At 38.9% G+C, this 22,301-nt stretch overlaps 2 protein-coding genes across 12 annotated transcripts in view; both read right to left on the reverse strand.

Moving 5' to 3' along the window:
* Window positions 1-2,312: 2,312 nt before the first annotated feature.
* Window positions 2,313-12,617, reverse strand: LOC122980405 (SH3 and cysteine-rich domain-containing protein 3-like). Its single transcript, XM_044348377.1, has 13 exons — window positions 12,367-12,617; window positions 11,772-11,853; window positions 11,271-11,349; window positions 8,751-8,907; window positions 8,545-8,642; window positions 8,318-8,399; window positions 7,681-7,778; window positions 7,273-7,333; window positions 7,126-7,175; window positions 6,805-6,908; window positions 6,586-6,637; window positions 5,020-5,157; window positions 2,313-3,995 (listed from the first exon to the last, which is right to left on the reverse strand). The coding sequence occupies exons 2-13, from the start codon at window positions 11,786-11,788 to the stop codon at window positions 3,897-3,899; spliced, it is 1,035 nt and encodes a 344-aa protein (XP_044204312.1). The 5' UTR covers window positions 11,789-11,853; window positions 12,367-12,617; the 3' UTR covers window positions 2,313-3,896.
* Window positions 12,618-16,504: 3,887 nt separating this feature from the next.
* The window catches only part of LOC122980403 (R3H domain-containing protein 2), a 64,303-nt gene continuing 58,506 nt past the window's right edge, over window positions 16,505-22,301 (reverse strand). For all 11 annotated transcript variants that reach the window (XM_044348376.1, XM_044348367.1, XM_044348375.1 and 8 more), the window contains 3 exons: window positions 21,741-21,835; window positions 18,993-19,077; window positions 16,505-18,153 (listed from right to left, as the gene is read on the reverse strand). In XM_044348376.1, coding sequence (XP_044204311.1) covers window positions 17,750-18,153; window positions 18,993-19,077; window positions 21,741-21,835 — 584 coding nt within the window. In that variant the 3' untranslated portion in view covers window positions 16,505-17,749. The remainder of the gene's footprint in view (window positions 18,154-18,992; window positions 19,078-21,740; window positions 21,836-22,301) is intronic.

Here is a 22,301-nt window from a genome sequence, read left to right on the forward strand (position 1 = left end):
CCAACCATGATGCTATGTTACCAATAAAATCATGCTGTTTCTCATAAGATCATCTCTATGCTTATTCTTGCCATGGCCCCCAGCCTGCTATTATACTACAGTAACAGTAATGGATTGCTTATTTGAAAATATAACTAAATAACTGATTTATTGAATTGCAAAACTAATGTGTGATGTTACTCGTCACAACAAAAAAGTCATCTGAGTACTCTAAGCCCTGACACTGCATATTACACATTCAGTGAGGCTTCCATGGAAAGTAACAAGCCGTGTGCGGCCTCAAACTGCACCGTTGGGTATGATACTTAACACCTCAGAATCACAGATGAGGGAGGGAGGAGTACAGCAGTTTACATTGTAATTTAATCATTGCATTTAGATAGGAAATTACTTGAATATCATGGGAATATGTGATCTATTATGATTATTAGGGAGTATATCATTCCACAGTTATTGTAGATGATGAGCTCATTACCATTACAAATAACATTTCCTCTTACAAGGCAGGTATCTTTTGGCCTGGAAAGACTTGCTAGACATCACATCAGCTTCACAACTGTTATTCACAATAAACACACTGGCTCCCTGTGGTGTGTGAAGTTGGTTAGGTGAGAATTTCAGTTTGCTTTGCTCTATATCCAGCGCAATAGGGACCTCTGTTGGATAAAATCATCATTACATGTTAACTGTGCGTCAGTGCAACACATTGAGATGCAGTATGTAACATCTTTGTTGATTTTACACATGAAAATTCTGCTATTTTTATTTCCATTCAAATTTGAGAAGAAGAATGTTTTTACTCTTTTTGTTTGACTACTTTTCTTTGCAGCTATCTGGTTAAAAAGCTTCAGAAATACACGTTATGTTTGTTCCTGTTGCAATAGTTAAACCTTGTTGAAAACAATGAATTTTCTGATGTCTTGAAACATTACCAATTATTGTAAAAATCTCCTGCTGAAAGCTTTTTTTAGCGCCTGCTACTGAGAGATAAAGTTTTAAATCTTCATCTTCCCAAACATTTTTCTGGCAGAGGTCAAATATCAAGCTCATTTTCTTGGTTAAAATAATATCTTCCTTTATTCCTACCAAACATTTCCTTTTAAAGACTAACATATGTTTTACAATTTTTTATGCTTTTCTTTTTACAGAATCTTCATACGCTCTTGATATTATGAACATTCATCTTGACAATAAATCTGTGGCTTTTGGAAACAGCAGTTGACAAGAAATCTCAACTCAAGCTCCTGTAACTCACTTGACTTGGAGTTTTTGACCTTGCAGTCGTTGTCAGCTGTTTAAATTTTCTCCATTGCCATGGAAATGTGCTCAAACTCTCAAGCTGTTTACGAGGTTAAGAGTGAATTGTCAAACTCAACTTTTACGTTAACGCGGAAAAGACTTATAGAGATGCTCAGAGTCATAGAAACACTGAAGAGCTACATTTCCATGGCAACTGGGCTAGCTCGATACACTAAGGAGGACCAAGGACACAGTTAAAAACCCCAGATTAAGTAAGTGGTCCCTGAGATGAGATTGTTTTATCAGTTGTCAGTAGAGGTAATGAATGAGCCATTTTGGAACTTTTGCCTTCACCTGTACATTACTTTTACCTGTTTTTTTCCACTCTACACATATAAAACAACTCAACAACTCAAAGTTTGACTCTGTAGTTGGACTCTCAAGTTGATGTGGTGTCCCCTAAAATATGAAATTCTCTTGAATTGAACAGATTCTTTGCCACAGCCTCATGCTGTCGCCCCTACATGCCCTTGCCCTCTCACCAGTGCACTTGCATATATATTATACACAGTCACACACACATATATAAAATTATCTACCCACACAAATCCACAAACATTTTGGCAACCCTCCTCCATCCTGCCCATCTGAAGTGGCAGGGTCAGGAGGTCGGGGATGACAACATGGCAGCTGTGATAGCTTCTACGCACTCCCTCAGTCCAGAGCGGCATGAAGCAGAGGCTGTTTCCAAGGAGGAAGTGACCCGTGTCTGAAGGGGTTCTCTGTTGTCCAATCCAAGGACTGCTGAAGCCTGGCGGCGCTACCTGCTCGGGCCACGCTGTTCCTCTCCTCTGACAGACAACAGAGGAGGAAGGAGGCGTGACCACCCAACTCATCATCTGCATCTGAACGTGGAGTGTGTGAGGGAGAGAAACCCAGAGAGAGAGAGGAAGAGACAAATACAAAACAGAAAGGTAATGAATGAGAAAATCAATCTAGATTGGAAAAACAAACAGTGAAAAAATCAAAAGAACAAGAAATAAAGGAAGGATTCTTTATTAAAAACACTCTGACGGCAAGATGAAAACATTGGAAGGTAAAAAAAGATATATGGAAAAGGAAACCAAAGTGAACCTGTTTCTGTCTGTCTACGTGTTGTGTTAATTAGGCCTGTAGTCACCACTGGAATGTCTCTTCGGACTCACAGATGCCATTCCCCTCATTCCTGATCTCTGAGCCGTCCCTTTACATAGCAAAGCATCCCCACAGTGTTTCCTGTGGCTAATTACACTGTACTCAGGGTATCGCTACAGAAAATAGCTCTGCATCCTTTTGAAGCTCTGTAAATGCCTCTGTCTCATTTGAATCTCTCATTTGTTCCCTGACATTCCTCCCTTTGAATGACACCAATAACCAAGTGATAACAAATTCTGCGCCTTTTCACAAATCCACTCCTTATTCTGTTTCTTTGACACTTCTTTTACACATACACACACACACACACGCACGTTATGTCTGTATAATGAAACACACTCAAACAATGTAAGAAAGATGTGTTTCCTATTAATGTTGTGAGAATAGCTGATGGAAAGAGGCACACGTGTTTCAGGTTTGATCATATAAATAACCTTGGATAGAAAGATGGGAGCTTAGGTAACTAAGTCTGCTACATTTGTGACTTATTCACATGTGTAGATAGACAAAAGGAAAATACATTCTGTCCTCTTTCTCTTAAGTATCTTCCTTCCTTAGACACTAGTTTGTGACTTGTTGACAGAATACTTTTACAACAGGCAAATGAGAGACATAGTGATCAAGCTGAAAAGACAAATATAAATGTGGTGTCTGTTCATGGCAATACAAATAAAATAATGCTTGTCTATGCAATGAATTCAAAAGTAAGTGTCAGAAAAGTGATAACGCTTAAATTCTCATTTTACATTTACAGTAGAATGCCAACTATTGTTAGAAATAACTGTTAAAAGTGAACAGCAGCACATAAATATGATTGAATTTGTCAAAAAAAAAGACTGTGGCTACAAAGATGCCTGAATGCCCAGTGAAACTATCAGGGTTTTTTTTACATTACATCAGGGCACGTTTTCAGCAGAAAGCAACATTATTTTCCTAAATTCCCAGCTTACTTTTTATTGCAACTACTTTATATACTCAACAAACATGTTCATAAAAATCTGTAAGGCAAAACTGAAAAACCAGAGCTCCTAAAACTAAAGCAAGTCCTTTATTATTAAAAAGTAGTAAAACTAACTTGCAGTAATAAAGTAGGACTACATCAGAGATGCAAAATGTGCCAAATAATAAAATCAGTGTATGTAACCTGCTTACAAAACACCTGTATGAACAGAAAAAATGTCTGCACCTGTTCATTTTACATAAACTATTTGGTGTATTTTGCTATTATTTATATTCAGTTATTTAATTCCCTTTGCATATTAAGTAAATTCATCGCAATGCATTCTGTACACAGGCTTTGTAAGGTGACGTGAAGTTTACAAATGAACAATACCAGCATGTGTTAAAATTAAAATTCAAGTAAAGGTGTTATTGCTGCTTTGGATGACAAACAGTCATGTGAGCTGCAGCAGGTGATGAAACTGGGATGGGAGCAGCTTCGACCAGATGTCTGGTGCCTCCCCTCAGATCTCCTGCAGCAGGTTGGCGGGGAAGAAGCCGAGTTTCCGTCCTGTACTGACCTTCAGGTAGCCATTAACTTCCTCACCCTTCTTCACCACAATCTGAGGACACACACAACACACACACACCTTTATCGGATAGTGGGCAGTGAAGAGGCAGACAGGAAACAAGAGGAGGGATGGGTTTGACATGCAACAAAGGTCTCTGGCTGTAATCAAACCAGTGACATTGCAGTTATGTGGTATGCGTAAACCATTCGGCTTCCGGGGCGCTTCCAAAAAACAACATTTTTGAGCAGAAACTAATCTGCAATTCAGCATTTGAGCATATCCAGAGACAAATTGAGAATGCAGAACAACCCGGAATAGCAAGAAAGAACAGAAATGTGAGTGTAAAACATGTGAGATGAATTGCCCCCACTTTCTGAGTCACTTCATGATACTTGAAATGTGGCCCATTAGCGTTTGTATCTGTCTAAATGTGTCAAGTTGAGGTATTTTATGACCATCTTTTCACAGTCTCATTGCTCAAAATCTGGAGAGAAAAAAAACAACAGGAGAACATATGTGAGCAGATTTTAAAGAGTGTTTGTGAGTCTGTCTTAAATTTTGATTTCCAGATTTATTAAATCCACTTATTTGAAAATTTCTATCTTTGGCACTAGTCAGTGAAAATGCACGCTGCTTTAGAGTCAGTGATCAACTTAATTTACAGAGAGAGTTACATCTAAACAGTCATATAGCTTCAGAGTTTAACAGCAGGGTTTGATGTTAGTGAATGAATGTAAATCACTGATATTGCAAATGTAATTAGTCTCTTCTTGTCAACATGATGTATCCTTACATACTGTGTGCTTCGGTGTGTTTATGTGGTTGTGTCTATTTATGCGTATTCATGCACATAATGACTGTATTCATGTGTTCCACATTTAGTTTACTGCACTTTGACTTGACTTACTGAAACTTTATCAACATGTGGAAGCCAACGGATTAATTAAGACTTTAATTAAGCAAACAATCTAGAGATGTAACGTCAAAGGCAATAGGTCATAATTGCTTAAGGCTACATGTTTGTGTGTACTTTTCTTCCTTCTAATGGGTTGGTGATATATTCATGTGTATGTACCTGGTCTTTCTTCAGAGTGATTTGGCCCATCTCTCTGTTGCCGACAAAGGAGCGCGTCACCTTGTAGACCCTCTCTCCTGATCGCACACGGATGATGTAGTTGGCAGGGATGAAGCCTGTTCTCTCTCTGATCTTCCCCTGGTGATTGAAAAGTTTTAACAGTGAAATGTTGGAGCCCCCAGCTTCAAATTTAGATTTCTTAGATAGGCTTGATTTAAACATGAACGTATTGTCTAGTGTGGCTTTGAAACCTGAGTGACTGACAGAAATAGCTGTGTGGATGATGAGGATCAGGCAGCTATACAGTACATTAATCATTCACAGTAGAGAAACAATGCATCTGAAATGTTTTCATTCAGCCTCACAAAGCTAAACCACATCACATCAGCCCAGTTTTTTACTGCAAATCAAGGCTTAAGACTTTTTTTCTATTACTTTTATTAAAGTAAAGTTGGGACTATTTACTCATATCTTGCACTGCACTGTAGCTGCACTGTAATTTTATTATCTTATTCTATTTTTATTTTCTATTTTATTTAACTCTTTTAAATGTGTATTTTGTTAATGCCTTTTATGTTTTATGTAAAGCACTTTGGATTGCCTTTGTTGAAAGGTGCTATACAAGTAAACCTGCCTTGCTTTGCAAGATTTACAAAACATTCAGTGAGATTTGATTAAACTCCACTAGATACATACCAGACAATTCAGCCAAAGATGAGGTTAGATACAGTAATTGCATGACATGCTCCCTATTAAAACATAAAAACATGAACTTCATACACAACTGTTTGAGAAAACTGTACATATAAAATAAAGGAGGATTCTGTGACCACAGAGGTCTTTTTCTTGTGTTAAATCTATTCAGAAACTGTTTTCTGGACTGTAGATAGTTTGGTTGAAATATGACAGAGTTTCCAAACAGCTACTATGTTTTTCCAGATTGAAAATTGCACAAACCAGCCAACAACCAAACATGAAATGGCATGTTCATTTAATCTTAGGTAGGAAGGACTTGTGAACTGAGAACTGTCAGTCATGGATTGTACCATGTCTATGGAGCGTTAGCAGACCACAATGAGAGAGAGAAGTTATTTTGTGGGCTGGTATTGCGATGCTATGAATGATTTATTTATTTTCTTAACCTGGAACTCATCACTGTGAACTACAAGCTCAACTCTGAACAATTATGCAACTTGCAAAGCAGCTGCTCATAGTCAGTAATAATTTATATTTGTTTATCATTTGTTCTCTGAGATTTAATTTTACAACAAAATAAATATTGGCCACGATGCTGATAAGCAGCAGACTTGGATGATACAGGAGTTGAACCTTGCCTCCAGCCTGAACGCACCGTAATTGTTCTGGCTGGAAAAAAGATCATCATCTCCTGAATGATAGTCATCGACTGACCAAAATCTAATTAATTAATTCAGGCCATCTGGCTGCCTGTCTGTAAAATTTCATAACTTCTGGAGAGCAGACAGGGTTGAAAACATCACCTTAATCATGGATACACAGACGAATATGGTGTGATATGAGAAAAATAGATAAAAATCTAGGACTCACCCTCCACCACTCCTCATTGGAGTCATCTATCACCGTGATGCGGTCACCAGGACTGAGCAACAAACAGGAAATGGGGTATTTAAATATTTAGATAAGAAACAATGACACAAGCACAGTATGTTGAATGCAAGTGAGACAGTCAGGAAGAGAGACTGACAGAGAGATGTAATGACACGCTGAGAGAGAGAGATCAGGCAAAGTGGGGGGAGAGTTGCTTACTGCACATCCAGGTCATCTTTCTCTATGGCCTTGAAGCGGTAGAGAGCCAGATAATAGTGAGACTGGCTGAACACACCGATCTTCCCTGGCTGGAGCTTTTTACTCTGAAGAACACACAGCACACACATCATCATCAATAATTCATGACAGCCTTTAAAAAGTATCTTCATCATAGTCTTTCACGTATATTCAACATTTTATCATCACTCATTATCATCCCAGTTATCTTTACATCAGCACCATTATTGTCTTATTGTCTCTTATCATCATCATCATCATCATCGTCATCATCTTGACACCTTCATCTGTGCATTCTCTGACCTTGTCATCTGCAGGAGTCTTGTCTCCCCTCTTGTCTCCTTCTGGGTTTGCTAGTTCACAAAACAAGAAACAGAGGAAAACACACTAAATTATTTACTTTACTAGCATGAAAACCGAACTTTCACATGCTGTTCAGCAGGGACTCACCTCCTTCACCTCCTTCCTCCTCCTGTTTGGGCTGAGACTCTTCTTCTTCCATCATCATCATCTGAACAAATTAGGAATTGAGAGTTAAGAGTCTGGTAATACCAAACACAAAAATAGATTTGAAGGCTAATAAAAACAACTCAATAGCAAAATAATTTGATTTTTTCAGTAAAATAAAGAAGATACTGATTCTTCTAACCAACTTAAAGACCTAAAGTCCAATACCAAACTTCAAAATCTGCACTCTGGCTCATAGGGCCTGAAATAGTTCAACATGTATACAACAGGCCACTGCAGAGATTAACAATGCTTTAAAATGTTAAATGATTTTCCTGCGTGCACAAGTGGCTATATGCTGTGCTGTATGGCAGCTGGAGCTATAAATCTTATCGGTGCATCCAAACTCACATTCTTCTTGTCCTCTGACCCTTTTTTACGCTCCTTGTTGGCCATGATCACACCAATACGCAGTGTCTCAAACACAGGGTCAGTGCGGTTTGACTGTGCTGCCAATCAAACATCATCAGTCAGTACAGAGAGAAAACATGAGCGCAGGAAAGAAAAAACTTTCTAACAACAGTTCTAACAACAGGTATTTAAAATTGAATCAACTGTACAAAAACAGAAATGAAGGAGTCAAAAGCAGAATTACTATTAGTTATTCCTACATTTTTGGCTACATTTAGATTTGATTTAATAAACCACTTTTTCTTGAGATTAAACATTCAAGTTTTTTATTTGTGACTGCTCTATTACTAATGAAAAGCACATTGGAGACTTTTTTTTACTGCAGGACCAGTCATCAGCTTACAGCTTTTAACTCTGACATTAAATAAGGTTAGAGCTTTGGTAGATGTCTAGGTGAGTTTATAAAGTGAAAAATAGGCAAAAAATTCTTTTGACCAACATTACTACAAAAAAAAAAAGCTTACCTGAGTTTCTTTGATGCCAAAATTACATGCTGACAAACTGAAATGTTACATTATTCTTGATTTATTAAGGTGGAATTGCTCTTTATGTAGAAATGTTCATAAGTTGGACTCACAAAAGGGCAGCAGCTGTGAGACTGTGGCATTCTGCTGACTGCTGTACAGAGGAGAGCTGTAGGCTCTTCTGAATCCAGGTGGCTAAAAGAGGAGAGGAGAGGAGAGGAGAGGAGAGGAGAGGAGAGGAGAGGAGAGGAGATCAATGTACACAAGACATCTAAAAAGAAAAGATCTGCGGTGTATTTTTGAATTACAGTCAAAGTACTAAGAAGAACATGAAACTCACAATTTTGCCAAAACACCTCTGGAACTCTACGTAGGACTGACACTGGTGGTGGATGCTGGTTTTGCAGTTCTTACATCGCAATGCAAACTTATTGTTCACTAAAGAGAAAAACAAAACAAAACCAAATCACATCAAGAAAAATGTAAAAACTGCGACGCACTAACATCCACTTGTTTTGACCTGCAGGAGACAAAAACAGGACATACAAACTATCATGCGTGCGCAGACGTCACAAAACTTTGGTTTCTTGCAGTAGTGGTCCTTGAACTTGTGAGGTCTGTCGTTGACTGGTTTGACTGGTTCCGGAGGAGGTGGTTCGTCTTTCTCTTCTTCTTCAACCTCCTCATCGTAGATGAAATACACCTGGAGATGGATAGTTCAAAATCACAACAGAGAAGAATAAATACGGCTCATACACTCAACCCCTAGAAGACAAAACTCATGAAGTTAATTCAATATGAAATATGATGGTTTTAGATTACAGACATATAAAAGTTTTAATTGCATCCAACAGTTTTATTTCCCTATATATCTCCTTATTTAACCCAAGCAATCCTAATATCCTACACCACCCACAGCCTGACAGATTCATATGAGAAATTTTCTATTAATACAGATTCCCCATGCGGTCGGAGTCATATTGAGTCTGTCCGCTCTTCATGTAAACTGTATCATATCAGCCACAGCCAGATCCATAAATAATGACTTAAAATGTCAAAGAATCTTGAGTCGAGATTCTTTGATATTTGAAGTCATTAGTAAAATAAAAATGTGAAAAGACATGGTGTATGTTACTGGGAGACTTCTTTGGGGATCTTTTTGTAACACACACACACATACGCTCAGACACACACATATGCAAACCACAGGTGTGACAGATTGAAAAGGCTTAGATCTCAAAATAGCCTTCAGCGGCGATCGACAGAATTCCCAACTGAATGTAACGAAGCTGGACGTCGCTGCTCCTAAATATACTACAGTCTAGTCAAACCAGAGCCATAAAGATGACACAGAGACACACACATGCACACTCAGAGGGACGCCTGACAGACTGAACTGGCTCCAACTCTCCATCACTGGCAGGATTAGAGGTGTCCTGTGGTCGTCGGGCTCTGGATTTACGCCACAATAACTGATAATACCGGAGACAGTTCACACATTACAGCATCATCACTCTGCAACTCTATTTAGCTGTCAGGATTCCTAAACAAACCAACCACAATTCCTCAGTACATTTGTTGGCTTAGAAGTGACTTATTCAAATCTGCTTTGGCAATCTTTTACAAGTCAAGAGAGCAGAAAAAACAGGTGATGTGATATCTGTACATACTGTATCAAGTATTAAAATGAAATTAGGCTTGAGGAATGCAAATCAATATGTGTTAAAGGGTACATTCATTTATTCCAAAAATATATATTTCCTCCAGTTATTTCTAGTGTTATCTGGCCATTCAAATATATATAATATATAATTTGTTTGTGGCACTCACAGTGTTTAAAAAATGACTTTTTTTAGTGGAGTTACTACAGGGGATTATCCAGAGTATCAGGGGACACTGTTTTAGAGAGACAAATTGCTGCAGACTTCTTAAAAGCCCCCCTCCACTCAAAAATGTGTTTTGCTTCTTGTTCCTGCAGTTGGATCTTTAGCTTCACTGCAGAATGATGTATGTGCAGAGTTTGACACTAAGAGGCTGTTTTCACATTCATCCGCTGAAAGAGGAAAGTTTGTCTTTGGTTACTGAAAATCAGAGTTTTAACCTGCAGTGTGGAACTTTTACATATAAATGAATGTCTATTACATTCAAGCCCTTGCCAAACGAGTTCACACAATGCTGATGAAGCCTATCACAGCCAGATAAATCTCTCAGTATCTCACAGTATACAGAGTTTTTAAATCTCATGTCACAAGGGACAGCTAACTTCAGGTTAGCCCTCTGCTAACTTGAATGGGGTTAAAATAATTGAATCATGCGGCTCTTCTCAACTTTCCAAATGTTATCAGACTGAATCGATCAAATTCTGATAGTGAAACAAGTCGTTTCACGGGCGTTGTGTGACGCTCACGGCAATTCATCCACTGCTTTACGGACGCAAAAGTAGCGACGGAGTAGGCTACAGCATGGCCTATGATGTAAGCATGTGTTGACAGTGTTTTTGTAATTACTGTCACTGCAACAAGGGGGAGACAAAAGTCCCACACTCCAGCTTTAAGCTGTGTATCTGTAAACATGATTTATGACATCACAACTAGTTTGGAGCCAATCGTGGTCCAGTATTCATCTTACTTTATATTTAAAATTGAAGCCTCATTAGACAGAAATGATTACTCAAAGTAGAGTATTTTATGGACATCTTAAAACATGTCTGGAGGGGATCTTTAAATTATATTTTTCTTTGGTGGGAGGGCATCACAAATGAAATCGGGAGCAGAAATTTCAGAGATGAAAACTCAAACCTTCTGCATGGCTAGATACCACTAGGGATACAAAAATATGTTTTTTGTTATTTGGGTGAACCAAGCCTTTAAGTGATTGATTCATGTGATCTTTATTAAATCTATAATATGATACAATGTTGATCACAGTCAGACATAAATAATTCCTTGTGCCACGTAACATTTTTTTCAAGCCAGTTACTTGGTATGAATAAATCTTTTTTTCTGGATGTCTGGCTCTTGATGCATGTGTAGCCACGTGGTAAGTGTTGCATATTGGATGTCTCACCGTGTTGTCCTCCTCTTTCACCACGTTATCAGGGAGAGGGGGGTTGTCATGAATATCCACAGAGTCCTTGTCATCCAACCTGTCATCATTGGGTAGCAAATGTCACATTGAGCAGCAAATGTTGCAATGCAAAACACAAACTGTGAATGAGATTTGCTTGTGGTGGTCTTACTGTGTCAGTGCCTGCCTCAGACACAGACTGTCATTTTAAATTTTCATAGTATGTGTTTTTTCTGTCTTCCTCTGGTATATGATATCAAAAGATTATTTTCTTTTTTTCCTTTATGTGGCAAATCAATAATTTCTGTGTGTTGCTGTTCAGTTTTGTTCCTTTGTTTGATATTAAGACCTCTCACACACAGGCAACCTGACCTAAAACTCAATCTCACAATTATTTTTTAATCTGTGCATCAGTTATCTACATATGTGGAAATTCTATGAATAAATAAGAGTCAAGATACAATTATTCCTTTGCTGCCCCCATCTGCAGACTGAACTCACGAGTCATAATGAGCCATGGTGTAGTTTGGTCAGTCGAGGTTTAGTCCCTCCAGATTTTTAGCATTTGGACCAGAAGATGGTGCTGTAAACAGAAAACACATCAGCATCATTGCCGTTGCTGCAAAGGGAATCCCATAAAGTGTCCTCGGAAGTCCCTGTACATGCATAATGATCTGTTTGGCTTCTGGTCACAATTAATGATCAACCTATAACCTGAGAATTGTCAGAAATTCACACGTTCTCCCTCACCATGTTTGGTATTACTGTACTTATCGGAGAACAAAGTGGTTATTTTCAAGATGCAGTGGACACTGAAGTCTCTTCTGCTGAGGCAACGTGATCTTAGCGAAGTTAAAACAGGACTCACTTGTAACCTGGTACAAGACATTATGGCCAACACATCTACAGAGGGTTTCCCCCCCTCCTCAAGTTGCTCTAGATGTTGAAATACATGTTAAGGACATGAACAAGAAAACATTCAGCAATGCGACACTTTAGACAGGCCTGGAAAGTATTAAAAAGGGGTTCAAAATGATGAGTGGAGGTCAGATTATTCTTCTGGTTGCACAAACATACATAAATAATCTCAACTGACCGTGAAATTTGAATTCCACTTCTTCCCAAAGTGATGTGGTTCTCTCACATTCGGTGTCCTCAGAAGGGGTCCCTGATGTTTAAACCTTCTCGGGACTCTTTCTAGCTTTTTCTTCCAGCCCCTGTGATTCTGTCTTTTACATGCTCAGCTTTCCAAATGAGGCTCCAACAGGTGGGAGATTCGGATGAGTAATGCCAGCAGGCCAGCCCGGCCCAGCCCTAACTCTGTATGTAACTGTGTGTGTGTTTACGGTTGTGTGTGTGGCTCCATGTGACTGTTTGGGACAGCTGAGCACTTTAAAAGCTGAGAAGCTCTCTCTCAGCTGGGTGGTTAAAAACTAGAGTGCTCTGCTTCTGGTTGCTCACTCGGTATAGAGTAATGTTACAATATAATTACACTCTTTGCCACAAGAAGAGGAAAATTAATTTCAACCAATAAACATTAATAACATATTTAGCAACATCAACCTGTATGAATCAAAAAAAAGTTCAGTGTTTTGTATGCAACAGTTTTATCTATTGAATATAACAGATAGAGAGTAATAATTATTGTCATGTTAGATTAAAAAAAAATCTACATGCTCAGAGTCCGGCCAATAAAATGATCATCACTGATTGGCTTAAACACAATCCACCAATAAACACAAGAGGTAAACTAAATGGAGACTATTGCTATAATAATGTATTTAATGTGTTTAAATTTTAATATACAAGTCTGGATATAAAGTAGTTGGGTTTAATATATGTTTATGTCGAACCTTGAAATAAAGAATATATGGGTCCAACTTCTGCCAGGGTATAGCTTGATTCTTATGGGAACTGAAATGCTGAATGTAAATATTTAAAGAATAGGTTCACAATTTCGGCCCTAAAACAATTATCAGGTGCCCAAATGAACACTGATACATGTTTTTCTTGCTTTAATTGTTCCTCCTGTTCGTACTGGCCATTAAGAGACCCCTTCATCATGCATTTTCAATGTAAGTGATTGGGGACAGCATCCACAGGCCTCCTTCTGTACAAAAATGTATTTAAAGGTTTAATTGAAGCTAATATGAAACCTCAGCCATCCAAATTAGTTAAATCAAGTCAATATCTTCCAAAGTTACTGTCTTTTTAGTGCCAAATTCCCTCTTTTTGTTACTATACTTCCACTGCAGCTCAACAGGAAAACACTGTCCATCAAGACACAATGAGGATTTTTTTTTTTTTAACCAAGACTGTAAACATGAAAGATATCCACTGAAAAAGATGTGTCCCCATGGCCTGTTACTGTTAAATCCCACAGCCCAGGATATTTTGACTGGTTGTTATGTGGGTCATACAGTTTCTTTCAGTGTATGTAAAGGGCTCGTTGAAAGAGATAGAGGGGTGGAAAGTAAGGTCCACCTCTAATTTATTGTTAATACTTTTTCTTAAATGACATTATCATTGCAGAACTTTTACTTGGAGTGTTTTATAGTGTGGCATTACTATTTTTACTTAAAGTCTCCTTCCACTCAAAAATGTGTTTTTCTTCTTGTTTCTACTGTTGAATGTTTGAGCTTCACGGTGCAGAAGGTTGTATGTGCGGAGTTTGACACTAGAAGGTTTTTTACACATTCATCTGCTGAAAGTGGAAAGTTTCCATATGCTCATTGAAGCTGGCCCTGGTCCAATATTCAATTTATATAAGTGTGATGTGGAAACTTGAAACTCCAGTGCACAAACACCAAGAATGGACTTTACAGTGAAGTAGGAGACATCTTGTGTCCAGCAGTTAAACTTATGAAATGAAATATATTTTCATATTTATAGATTCCAGCATTTTTATGAGGGAGAAGGAGTAGATGCCATTTTAAGGATTTAAACAAGATAATTGAACTTTTTTTGTGGGAAAAAAACATATCAGACACATATTATTCAAAGTAGAGTCTTTTATATGCATGTTAAAACATGTCTGGCGAGGATCTTTAAGTAAATGATCTGAATATTCCTTCCACCCCCCCCCCCCCCCCCCCCAGGGGATGAAATTGTTTTTATATCTGTTGGTTTTGGCAAAAGATAACCTGCTAACTGTGAATGTGTTTGTGTAAAATAATGCATGTTTGACAAAATAATCCCAACCTATAAGTCTACTAACTAGCTTTGTCCAGACCTTTCAAATGCATCTTACAATCTTCAGCAGTACATGTCTCCCAATTTGGGAGTTATAAATAGTAAAAACGGTAACATAGATAGTTATAAATAAATGCACATCACAGTAGTTTAAAGATCATTGTCAACTAGTTAAAAACATATTAAAGGGTATATGTGAGGAATCTGTTAGTGTGATTTATCAGGGAATATAAGACAGTAGCAAGGTTTTTGGGTTGCAGTTACTGAAGCACAAGCCAGCTGCTGTTGACAGCTGTATTGATTAAAACTGAAGTGTATCTGTTCCATCAGACACAGATGGATGACTGAAAACCCAGAGGTGCTGAAGTCAAATTATATATCGTTTCTATGCTAAAAACTAAAAAACAATATTCATGAGATCATATCAATCAAGGCTGAAATGAGGCAATAAGAACAAAAGAAGACAGATGTTAGATTACTTTTGAATCTAAGATAGGAATGGAAGATTTTACTTCACCTAGTCAAACAAGTTACTGACATATGTGAGCAGGTGGAGGTATAATGACTGCGAGATGAAGATGTCACATCAGAGGAGACTGGAAACGTCTCATCTCCACACTGCACTGACTGGTTTCCACCTATTTATCTGGTGGATGAGGTCCTAGCTGATGAAGAGAGCCCATCCCTGACCGAGGTAAGAAGCTCTTCTCGTCATCAGTGCAGTGTCTCTGGTGGATGGAGGAGGTTTTCATAGCTGCTGTGGACACAGATGTCAATGAGACTCACAAAGAAATTGAAAATGATCAGGTCAGACTGAAACAAAAAAAACCAAACAAACAAGAAACAATAAAATCTCAGGGTTTACAGTTCAGTTACACCAAATAGACTTTACTTGTCTCTCTTTAACTTGTCTTTTTCTTTAACTTAATATTTTTGAACACTGCATTTACCTTTTTTGAAATAGCCAAAAAGAATAAAGATAAGAAGACTTCCTCTTAAGATCAGGCTGTCTTGACTAAAAGACCTTCTCTGTTGAAGAGAATCTGGTTGTGCTGTTGTTCCCATGATGTTGAAGAATGTTTGGTCCCCCCTCCCCAGACTGACCCCAAACACCTCTCCATCCCCTTTTCTACATTTTCCTAACCATGCCTTCCCCTCTCTCCCCTCTCTATAAATTTGCTACATATTAATAGTTTTTTTAGTAGTGTTTTTATCTGTCTGGTCATGGTAAATGAAGTCTTCCACAGTGATGATTATTTCTATGTGCTGGAAAGAAGCGTTTTTTTAAAAAAAAACAAGACAAGCAGTCTAAACTTCATCAGCAGGTGCAGTTATCATTGAATTGTAATACCATTTCCACTGTGTTCTGAGCATTTTAAAGACTTCTCACTCAATAGCTTAAACAAAAAAAACAAATAAAATCAGAAAAACGTGAATTTGAACACATAGAAGTACATGACAACTGGGCAAACTCCATCTGCTGATGAAGATCATGTGTTATGATTGAAAGCTACAAACAGCTATTTCATGGACTTGAGTCTGGTTAGATTGTTTTCTCAACTGCTGTTTCCAAGGTCTGTAATGAACTTAAAACCTTAACACACTGATGATTTTTAGCTTTACCAGTAACAGTGCTAAACATGTCAAATTTGACCTGAGGGTGGCGTTGGAGGAAAGTTCATGGCATCAAAATCAGACGGGTTCTTCCTCCAGAGATGGTGAATGTGCTCGGTATATACAGACAGCTGAACAAAGGAAAACCCTGAATAAATGGATGGAGAAACAGAGTGCAGATGCTTCCATGCAGTGTTCACAAATACCTGATCTGAACCCAACTTAACATCTCTAAGCACTAAACGGGGGAATATCTTTGTTCATCCCTCCAGCAGTGTTCAGAGACTTGGATAATCTATAACGAAAGAGCAATGAAGTTGTTCTGGAGGCCAAACATCGAACTAAAGACACATTATGATTCATATAGTCAACTTACATTCAGCTATACTGCCACTAACATCAAATAATGAACCACATGACACAGAAGATGTTTTGATAGATTTTTTCTCGACTTTTATATTTTTAAAAACAAACAAAAAATAACAGATTAAATAAAATTTACAGTAGACATATGCAATCATTGTGCACTTTAACTACTTCTTCTGATACTTTCTGCACAGCTGTCAACGAAAAACGCAAACACAATGGGGGGCGTCAGGATGGAGCGAGGGAGGAGGGGGAGGATGAGGGACAGTTGTGGGAGAGAGAAGAGGACAGAAGAAGTGAGGTAGAGGGCAGTAAGGAGGAAACAAATGTGGGGAAGAGGAGAAGGGATGAAGAGGGAAGGAGTAAAGGATAAAGAAAGGCCTAAACTTTTTCACTCGGGGGAGAGGGGGGAAGAAAGAAAAATCACTGAATATATAGATTTCTTTTATTCCTTACATCACTTATATAAATATATTGAACCCCAAAAAACAAAAAAAACTTCTGAGAAAAATAACAGCGCAATACAGAAACCCACAACAGCAGTAAGGCAAACAGAAAGCAAGAGAGGAGAGAGCAGTGAGAGCATACATGAGAGGGACAGAGGAGCAGAGAAAGATAGGAGGCAGTATGAGACATGGCAAGAAAAGGGGGTAAGAGGAGGGCTTTGGGAAAGCAGAGAGAGTGCGCAACTGTGCGTATGAAAATTTATAAATATGTGATATTAAGAGATGACTGGGTGACGGAGAGTTGAGGAAGGAGAAAAAGCGTTGGCAGAAAAAGGAGGAAGGGTTGGAGAGCGGAGGACGAAGAGGAGGAGGAAAGGTTTGACTGAGGTCGACTGTCCAGTGTGTTTTTGTTATGTGCTACGTGATCCTGTTGCCTGCGTTTGTGTGTGTGTGTGTGTGTGTGTGTCTGTGTGTTTGTCTCTCCTGGTTTGTGTGTGTGTGTCTGTGTGAGTGTTTTTGTATGACGGCAGCACACATTCCACGGCAACAGTGAAACACATGCTCACGTGTCTTGTGTGCTCTTCTGCTATATAAATACAAAACAAAAACAATGAATAAAAACAAACAACAAAATCATATTTGCAACCAAACACCAGCCACCTCATGATTCACACCTTCTTCCCTTTTATACATTTGACACATCATTTAACTCATCAAGTTTTTTTGTTTTTTTTTTTGTTTTGTTTTTAAATTGTACACTAAGAGCAGTCCCCCTCAGTCCTCCTTCCTTTTCCGCCACTCCACTAAGAGTCTCTCTTTCTTTCTGTCTCTTTCTTTCTTTCCTCCCCCTCTCTTTTCCTTTCACTGAGAACTGGCTCTCTCCAGCACGCGCAGGTCATAGTTCTTTTTTGCGGCCCTCAGTTTGAAGAGGCTGGCCGCGCTGTTGTTAAGTTTGAAGGAAGCACTCTGGGCAGCCATGGTGCTGGGGAACACTGCCACTACTGTGTAGAGGTGAGCTGGGTCGTTACCGTCACCCTTCATTCCCCCAGCTCCCATGCTGACCCCGAGCCCAGCTGTGGCTCCTGGCCCAGAAGGCCCTGCACCAGGGCAGGGGCCACAGCCTCCTGCTCCTCCTCGGCCTCCCTGGGGCTCCTTCAGCCATTGGATCTTGGCACCGCACAGTGACAGCTGGTTGAAGAGCTTTTCAGCTTCTGGACGTGAAATCCCTTCTGGCAGGTCCGTTACCTCAAGTACTCGACTCACCACTGGACAAAGAAGAAACAAGGAGAGTCAGAGACATAAGATGTTAGCAGGCTTGACTGCTCAAGCTGCATCTTTAGAGACTTGAGGCACCTGTTTCATTGACAGGCTCTGTGCATTTGCTTGTCTGTGCAGTGCTTGGGGGGAATTATTGTTTTTACAGAATCTGATCCAAAATATGAAATATTGGAACTCTGACCTTGTTTAACATAGATATCTGACAACATAACAGTATATAAATAACAGAAAACCAGAAAAAGCGTGATAAGTCCCCTTTAAATGCGTTTATAACAGATAAAGGAGTTTGGGAGGGAAACAAAAAATAAAAAAATCAGCAATATAGGTGGAAAAAGACTGACTAGCCTGATATAGTGAGGGCACGCGTTTCTGCTGCCCTTCAGTATCTATTCTTGTCACACAGCTGGGCAGCTGTGGCTCAGGAGGTAGAGCGGGTCGTCCACTAACCGCAGGGTTGGCGGTTTGATCCCCGGCTCTTCCTGTCCATGTGTTGAGGTGTCCTTGAGCAAGACACTGAATCTCAAGTTGCTCCTGATGGTCAGGCCAGAGCGCTGCATGGCAGCTCCGCCACCATCAGTGTGTGAGAGTGTGTGTGTGTGTGTGTGTGTGAACGAAAGGCAAAAAACTGTGAAACGCTTTGTCCGTTAAGGCGCTATATAAGTGCAGTCTATGTTCGTCACACTTTGCCAGCCTTGTGATTCTAAGGTGAGACAAGTAACGACCTTAAATGTTTTATATTAAGTTCTCACAGAGGATAAAACCAGAAATAATAATAACAACACTGGTAGATGTCATGCAGCTCTTTGATGATGCATCTCTAACTTACCAACATCAGTGGTGCCGAGATCTGTTGATGCAGATTTGAGTGTTTGTTTCTTCCCTCGTGCCCCGTGTTTCATAACTCCTTGACCCTGAACACGACAACACAGATCATATGTGGCTTATTATTAGACTGCAACAATATGTTAGGACACTAGATGGGGGTATAAGCAGACTTTGTAGTAACTGGAAACACAAACGGTTGCAACATACTGTACAGTACTGGGCACACGAGACGTGATGACTAGCTCACTGTGTATTAATGTCTGTTACATTATCACCTTTTGGTTACACAACATACAGCAAAAAAAAGATTCCAAACATTTTCACACATCCCACATTTTATAACTGTGATATAGGAATATTATGACAGGTCCAACTTCACAAAATATCTTTATTCACGATACATTCTCTCAGTAAATTAAAAACAGGCTTTTCACCCATTTCAGTGCCTACTTTCATCATTAAACAACAAATAAATGTTGTTTTTTTTTGCCATTGCTCTTCAAAAGAACAATGCCGTGTAGTTTTAAGTTTTCACTTTTGAAAAACCAGTCTGTTAAGAAAACATGTAAGTACATTTACTCAAGTACTGTACTTCAGTACAATTTTGAGGTACTCTGACTTTACTTGAGTATTTCCATTTTATACTACTTTGTACTTGCACTCCACTACATTTCAGAAGGAAATATTGTACTTTCTACTCCACAATATTTATTTGACAGCTTTAGTTACTTAACAGATGAAGATTTGACACAATAGATAACATAACAAGCTTTTAAAGTACAACACATTGTTAAAGATTAAACCAGTGGTTTCCAACATTTTTGGCTTTTGACGTCTTAAAAAAAGCAGTGTGTAGTCAGGGTCACATTCAGATGTCTACGAGTTGTTAACAGCTCCACCAAATAGTGATTTTTCCCTTTTAACTTCTCACATGGTTTCATTTCAATAAATCTTCAAACGATCCAATATTTCACCAAAAATCAAATATTAGAGAAAAGTCCAAAAACTGAAAACAGATTTGTGTATAAGAACTTTGTTTTTTTGTCTTTTCTCTCCCATTAATCACCTCACGACCCTTCAGGTTTATCTAGTGACCCTTTAGAGGGGCTCAACGCCTGCCAATACTACTACGTTAAGTACATTTTGTAGCCAATACTTATGTACTTTCACTTAAGTAGGATTTTTCATGCAGGACTTTTACTTGTAATGCAGTATTTTTACATTGCTGTATTGGTACTTTTCCTTGAAGGGAAACTGCAGATTTTCAACCAGCATTTTATTATTACAATGTGGGTAGTATATGCAAATAACCCATGTTTAACTTCCCTCCATGTTAGAGGGAAAAGTCTTCCAGGTGACTCAAAACCTGTCATCCAGCGGACTTGGAGAGCTGCATTTGATTACAAACTATGTTTCCTCATTTTCTCTCTCAAAACACTCCCATCTACCATGTTATGCTAGCGATAGGCGAAAAGCAGACACTAAAATATCCTACTACTAAATACTCTAAAATATCAATCTATTTGGAAGAAAACTAGTTTCATGATACAAGGCCGAATATCGCGCTGTTGAATCAGTCTGGAAGAGGAAGCGACCACCAGACTGGAGCAACGTTATAGCCGCAGCTGAGCTAAGCTTCAAAGTTTCACCATGATTAATCCAGAAGAGCTGAATCTAACACAAAAAACCAACTAGCTGAACAATATGTCCGAGCAGAGATGTGATGTTGCTGGTGCTAATTTATGAGGCTGAATATAGTGCTGTGTAATCTGACAAAAAGTATGAAGGAGGAAGCGACCATGGGAGCTCTAACAGCATCAGCCGAGAGAGAGGCGCCTACAGCCGGGGAAGCAGCTGCACCACCAGAGCCCGGTAATGATCATCAGAGAGAATGAAGACAGACTGAAAACTCTGCACTGCAACAAACTTTGTGGTGCTTTGGTAAACCTGACTTTGTTTTCTGATGGAATATTATATCAGACTTTGCCAGCTCTGAATATAGAACAGCATATCAGCAACTATGTTACCTCAAACTTGCGGCTGCAACCAGCTTTGAGCTGGTTCGGCTCATCGTCGTCCAAAATAGGTAAAAGAAACAGCGGTTTGGGTTAGAAACACCAGTACGATATATATCCAGACTCAATGAGGAAAAACGTTGATTAAATAATCCTCAGTAAAGATATACAATGCTGTTCAGTTTGTCTTTGTTAAGCGGCTAGTCTTAAACACACCATAAGTAGCTCACTGGTAGCTCATTGGATGAGACACATGCAATGCATTCTGGTTGTTGTAGGATTCCTCAACAACCAGAATGCATTGAGAGCAGTATGTCGAATCTTTTTCTCAGTTTTCTCTTGTCATAGGGCACCAATTTCAAAAATAGTTGCACATTTCTACTACATAGGTGACCTAGAGTTTTAAGAAATCATCATATTCACAGTGGTGAATTTTTCCTTTATGTAAAGGATCTGAGTACCTCTTCCACCACTGGTGCCTGGTGGTATATTTCATTGAAGTCGAGTCTGGAATTCATCAGAGCTCAATTTAAGAAATTGAATTACTGAATTATAGAGGCAACACATGCTTGAAAAGCCTTGCCAATAAGACCAGAATAAATGATCAAAAACTGTCAATTTCTTAATGTACTTTGCCGAACTAGAAGTTTCATATTTAAAAAATATCCAGACCAGTCAGTATGACAACCTTCATAGGTAGAAAGGTTTCAGTACTAAGGCCCACCAGTACTGACCTGATGGGAGCTGTAGGAGGACTGGCCATGCATGAGGGGAGGAGGACACAGGCTGTACTGGAGAGGCTGCCCCAACAAAGAGTAGCGACCATCACCTAAACAACAAACATCATGGGTTAAAGTTAAAATTATAAATGCTGGAAATACTTGTGTGTATAATTGTTCCAGTAGTAACTAGTTGAATAAAATGTGTAAAACAGGAGATGGTTGATGATTTAATGAGATGGTGATGAAATTGAAAAAAACGTCCTGCTTGCCGTCTAGACGACTTGGGTTTAAAAAAACTGCAAAGCAACCAAAGTCATTCAGATATGGGTCAGGGGCACAATGCACCTCACTTTTTAAATATTTTGGTGTTGCGAAGAAAACCTGTGTCACACTGATCGTAGATCGTAGACTGATGCAAGACTGTATTTGTATGTGTGATCGTACATTCCAAACCGCAGGTTTATTTGTCAGTAGAGGTATTGTGACTCCATGTGTAAATATAGGTCAAAGGACAGGGATGAGGTAAAGCCATGTGTTGGTGCAGAAGGTTTGACCGGGTGGCTCTGTGACAGT

This window comes from Thunnus albacares, chromosome 4 (assembly GCF_914725855.1).
Source record: "Thunnus albacares chromosome 4, fThuAlb1.1, whole genome shotgun sequence".
Taxonomy (NCBI): domain Eukaryota; kingdom Metazoa; phylum Chordata; class Actinopteri; order Scombriformes; family Scombridae; genus Thunnus; species Thunnus albacares.

Bases quoted from the DNA above. Each gene is read 5' to 3' on its own strand.
- LOC122980405 (XM_044348377.1), bottom strand. The intron at 8,400-8,544 runs GTGAGTTTCATG...CTCCTCTTTTAG, and splicing joins AGAGGTGTTTTGGCAAAATT to CCACCTGGATTCAGAAGAGC. The intron at 5,158-6,585 runs GTGAGTCCTAGA...TTCAATCACCAG, and splicing joins CCAATGAGGAGTGGTGGAGG to GGGAAGATCAGAGAGAGAAC.